Source organism: Nerophis lumbriciformis, linkage group LG20 (genome assembly GCF_033978685.3).
Source record: "Nerophis lumbriciformis linkage group LG20, RoL_Nlum_v2.1, whole genome shotgun sequence".
NCBI lineage: Eukaryota > Metazoa > Chordata > Actinopteri > Syngnathiformes > Syngnathidae > Nerophis > Nerophis lumbriciformis.
In genome coordinates, this window is record NC_084567.2 from 19,006,743 (window position 1) to 19,012,500 (window position 5,758).

The 5,758-nt window shown below is 38.0% G+C and overlaps 1 protein-coding gene across 1 annotated transcript in view; it reads left to right on the top strand.

Annotated features, from left to right (window-relative positions):
- Nucleotides 1-2,578: 2,578 nt before the first annotated feature.
- nr6a1a (nuclear receptor subfamily 6, group A, member 1a) overlaps nt 2,579-5,758 on the top strand; it is a 267,283-nt gene continuing 264,103 nt past the window's right edge. The window contains exon 1 of the mRNA XM_061980571.1: nt 2,579-2,828. Within this exon, the coding sequence (XP_061836555.1) occupies nt 2,762-2,828 (67 nt within the window). The 5' untranslated portion in view covers nt 2,579-2,761. The remainder of the gene's footprint in view (nt 2,829-5,758) is intronic.

Sequence of the window (5,758 nt, forward strand, 5' to 3'; positions counted from 1 at the left end):
ATTAATATTAAGATTCATTTTCATAAAGTTTAGGTCTCGCAACTACGGTAAACAGCCGCCATCTTTTTTCCCCGTAGAAGAGGAAGTGCTTCTTCTTCTACGCCAAGCAACCGCCAAGGTAAGCACCCGCCCCCATAGAAGAAGAAGCGCGCGGGTATTACGTTTCATTTCCTTTGTGTGTTTACATCTGTAAAGACCACAAAATGGCTCCTACTAAGCGACACACTGTGGTTCTAGCTTGCCATGCTAATGGCCAGAAACTTCCACCCATGGTGATATTCAAAAGGAAGACCTTGCCAAAAGAGAACTTTCCAGCCGGCGTCATCATAAAAGCTAACTCGAAGGGATGGATGGATGAAGAAAAGATGAGCGAGTGGTTAAGTGAAGTTTACGCGAAGAGGCCGGGTGGCTTTTTTCACGCAGCTCCGTCCATGTTGATATACGACTCCATGCGCGCCCACATCACAGATGGTGTCAAAAAACAAGTGAAGCACACAAATACAACACTCGCCGTCATTCCGGGTGGATTAACCAAAGAACTCCAACCGCTCGATATTGGTGTCAACAAGGCATTTAAAGCATGACTGCGAACGGCGTGGGAACAATGGATGACCGAAGGCGAACACACCTTCACTAAGACAGGGAGACAGCGCCGGACGACATACGCCAACATCTGCCAGTGGATCGTAAATGCCTGGGCGGATATTTCGGTCACAACTGTGGTCCGAGCTTTCCGGAAGGCAGGATTCACGGAACTGCTGGAAAAACAACAGCGACACTGACTCTGATGACTTCGACGAGACGGAGCCGGCCATTTTGGATCCCGTAGTATTCGCCCAACTTTTTAATTCGGACACCGTAGGAGAAGAATTTGAGGGATTTATGAATGAAGAATAACTTCAGAAAGTGAGTGTTATGTTTATTTTGTGTGTTGTGACATTAACGTTCGAGCAACATTAAGTTATTGCTATTGCTCTGCACTATTTTGAATTTTACTATGTTTGTGATTGCACATTTGCACATTACCGTACATTTTGGGAGTGAACAGAGTTGTTAGAACACTGGTTTTTAATATATTATTAAAGTTTAACTGACCTATCTGTCTGTTTTTTTGACATTCCCTGTAGCGCAGTTAGATGCGGCTTATAACACGGGACGGCTTATAGGTGGACAAAGTTTTGAAATATGCCGTTCATTGAAGGCGCGGCTTATAACACGGGGCGGCTTATGGTGCGGAAAATACGGTAGTTAAAAAGCTGTGGTGAAGAAGGAGCTGAGCTGGAAGGCAAAGCTCTCAATTTACCGGTCGATCTACGTTCCCATCCTCACCTATGATCATGAGCTTTGGGTTATGACCGAAAGGACAAGATCACGGGTACAAGCGGCCGAAATGAGTTTCCTCCGCCGGGAGGCGGGGCTCTCCCTTAGAGATAGGGTGAGAAGCTCTGCGATCCGGGGGGAGCTCAAAGTAAAGCCGCTGCTCCTCCACATCGAGAGGAGCCAGATGAGGTGGTTCGGGCATCTGGTCAGGATGCCACCCGAACGCCTCCCTAGGGAGGAGTGTAGGGCACGTCCAACCGGTAGGAGGCCACGGGGAAGACCCAGGACACGTTGGGAAGACTATGTCTCTCGGCTGGCCTGGGAACGCCTCGGGATCCCCCGGGAAGAGCTGGACGAAGTGGCTGGGGAGAGGAAAGTCTGGGCTTCCCTACTTAGGCTGCTACCCCCGCGACCCGACCTCGGATAAGCGGAAGAAAATGGATGGATGGATGGATTAATGGATTACAAATATCAATCAAATCTTGGAGAATGATTAAGAGTACAAAAGCCCTTAAATCGATATCCTTGTTAAAAACATTTAAAGTGATTAAGGCAGCCCTTTTTGTCTTTTTTCCCCCCTATTTTTTGTTGTATTACTCTATCTGTATTTGCTTTTGTTTTCTTTCCTTGATGTTGAAAGTGCCTTGACTTTTGTGTGAATTATAAATGTATGTTTGCTGTTCAATAGAAAATAAAATAATTAAATAAATAAATAAATAAATAAATAAATAAATAAATAAATAAATAAATAAATAAAATATGTCCACAGGAAGTAACTTTGTTTGCGCATGCGTGGACAGATCGTCTTTTCCGGGTGCGGCCTTACCCAGTTGAGTGGTCGATATTTCGGCGTGCTTTTTTTCCACTTTCCAAATGTTGTAATTATGTCAGCAGAATCCTCCAAACTTGCCATTGTGCGCACTTCTTTAATCTCCCGGTCCTTCTTGGTCTTCTACGTTTGTTTACCTGCGAGCACAAACGTCAAACTACTTCCGGGTAAACTGCGTGTCAATTGTGGATTCGCAAATATTACGTTTACTTGTAGTGTCCACGTGAACAACAAAACAATATTATTATTACTTTTTTTTTTAATTATTATTATTTTTGTTTTAATTAAAAAATAGAATGATGAAAAAGCACGTATGTGTTTTGTAGTGGTGGTTTAACGAATGATTACACGGATTAATCGGAATGAATGAGGTGAAGCCTACTATCGGACTGTCCGTGAACGCAGCACGCCTGCGGGTGTAATGATGATGTTCCAGCGCGGCAGGCATCAGTTAAACATGGCAAGCCGCAGCGAGCAGTCACGGAGCCGGCAGGCGCAGGACTGACACTAACCAGTGCGAGCGCTTCCGCCAGCTGTTCTCTACCGCCTTCTCTTTCATCACATCCAGACTATTTGAAGTGGCGGAAAAGAGAAGAAGAGGGACGCGGAAGGATGGAGATAGAGAAGCGGGCGAATGGGTTCGACTACCCGGAGAGAAACAACGCCAAGTCCGTTCCCGGTAAGCGAACAACTACATTCATGTCAGGTCATTGAACGCATCTGCTTTACAGTGAGTGTTGTCACCGGGAGGTCAGTGTCCTTGAACGCATCACAGTCACAGCTGTTTTTAAATATGTCAATCATCATGGGGCTTTTTATGCATTTTAAGTCTTTTAGTTGTCTTTTGAGGTGCGCGCGCACGGAATGTGCGTGTGCTGTTCAACAGAGGTCGGAATGTTTTTATTTGGTGGTCAGTCAGGATCCGGGCGATCGTAAAAGCTGAACTTTTGAACTTGGAAGAAACACTTAATGCACAAATCCAGTCTTGCACGCTGCCAAACAAGATGGTTAAGATCTAATCAGGGATGTCCAAAGTGTGGCCCCAAGGCCAATTGTGACCCTCAGCTCATTTTATAACGACCTGCGCCAAAAACGAATTAAAAAAAGTGGAATAAAAGCGCAAACAGGTGTAATGTGGCGAGAAAAAAGTTGCAATGTTTACTCTAATAACACAAAGCTGCCATGCAGGCTCTTTTTGTTCTTTAAAACTGTCATTGCTCAAAAAAATTATAATTAATTATAATCAATGTTGTTATGAATTATTCACCTATTGAAGGCACCAATTACTTCACATGAAATATTCCACTTTGAAATATATATTGGGGAAAATATAAAATAATTATAAAAAAAACTAGTTTTTATGACAAAAAGGGAATAAAACAAACAAAAAAAACCATGGAAAAATAATAAAAACTTATGATTGATGGATACATCTGAGGTTGATCTAGAGATCTATGTGTAGAAAGTAAAAAAATAAATATGTGTTATTTTTAACACTTGTGTGGGGCCCTTTGGGATCCCCAATAATAAAAAAAACTTGTCATTATAATTATATAATGCATATCTTTTGTTTTTGCCATAAAAAACACATTTTACTTGGACAAAACGGGCATAAAACAAACAACAACAAAAAAACAACTTACATCGTCTGATAGATCTGAAGAATTTTAGTGAGATTTTTTTTTTTTTTTAAACTAGTCATTGAGAGAAACAAATCATACATTAAAATAAATGTTTTCAATTACTACAGCTTGCTTTAACTGAGGGCTTAAAACAAACATTAAAAAAAGTATGATCGATGGATAGATCTGAAGTTGATCTACAGAATTAAGTGTTTAAACTAAAAAAATAAATAGAATAAATGTATAGCTTGTTTTTAACATTTTCAGGAGTGGGGCCCTTTTGAACCCTCAATAATTTAAAACAACTTGTCATTGCTCAAAAAACAATTCTATAATGCATATCTTTGGTTTTTGCCATAAAACAATTGTTTTACTTGTACAAAAATGGTATAAAACAGTGGGGTTTTTTTAAAATGAAAAACTAGTCATTAATCAAAAAAATCAATGTTTTGAATGATTGACCTATTTAAGGCTCCAACTACTTCACTTCAAATATTCCACTTTTGAATGTTTTTGGGGCAGCTTGCTTTGACTGAAAGGGCATAAAACAAAAATAGGTCTGATCGATGCATAGATCTAAAGTTGATCTGTAGATTTAAGTGTTTAAACTAAAAAAAAAAAAGAAGTAATGTATGGCTTATTTTTAACATTTTCAGTAGTGGGGCCATTGTGGACCCCCAATAATTTTAGTGGGATTTAAAAACAAACTTAACTTTAAACTTTATAGCAACATGTAGGCCTGGAGTTGATCTCGAGATTTAAGCCTTGAATAATAATAAATAATAATAATAATTAAAAAAAAAATATATGATATATTTTTTTTACATCTTTATGACTGAGACCCTTCTAGGTCCCCAGGACTAAACTTGAGGATAGCCTCAAAGGCCCTATAATATAATTGTTGCCCCTTATAGTACGATGTACTTTGCTGAGATTATTTCAAGTGTCCAGAGACTTTTAATTACTTTTTTTTTTAAATTAAGAACGGGCAACAAATCTAGCATCTTCTTACAACGCTCCAGACAATGGCATGCGTTTTGTTTACATCCGGTTTCGGCAGCACAGTTTTCTGTAATTAAATTTTTTTTTCCGGTGGTCGAGTTTTCTGTACATCACTTGTAATAGTGAGCAAATAATAGACTATATATATATATATATATATATATATATATATGTGTGTATATATATATATATATATATATATATATATATATACACATACATACACATATATATATATATATATATACGGTATATATATATATATACATACATACATACATACATACATGTATGTATGTATGTATGTATGTATGTATGTATGTATGTATGTATGTATATATATGTGTATGTATGTGTATGTATGTGTATATATATATATATATATATATATATATATATATATATATATATATATATACATATACATTTTTTTTTTATTTTTTTTTTTATAGTGTCTTTAAAGTTGGCAGTATTTTACTAAAATAGGGACTTTTGTTGAAGCTAAAACCTATTATTCATGTTTACATTAATTTTTATTGGGAACTATTCTTTACTATAAAAACTAAGTTTGTAAATCGAAGTTCCACTGAACAGTACGTCAAAATACCAAATATCAGCTTGGCCAATATTAAGTCGATCTCTGTACTGTACCATACTTTTCTTTTTTAAGATTTTTGAAAAATACAAGTTTTATTAAGAGTTTGGCAGAGATGGATTATTGATTCTATGATTGAGTGCTTTAGGTAGGTGACATACTTGATCAATGATGCATTGGTTGGATACTGATAATTGTCCGCTGATTGCCACACATGTTGAAGTCCAGCTGCTTTTCCAAACAAAGCACTTTAACCCCTCCATACACCTCCCCAACAATTGAACTTTTCCACACAACCACAGTTGGAAACAAATGAGATTTTCATCGAATGACTTCACCTGCACCCTCCTGCTCGATGGACTGCGCAAGCTTTAATGTCATCACGCTCAT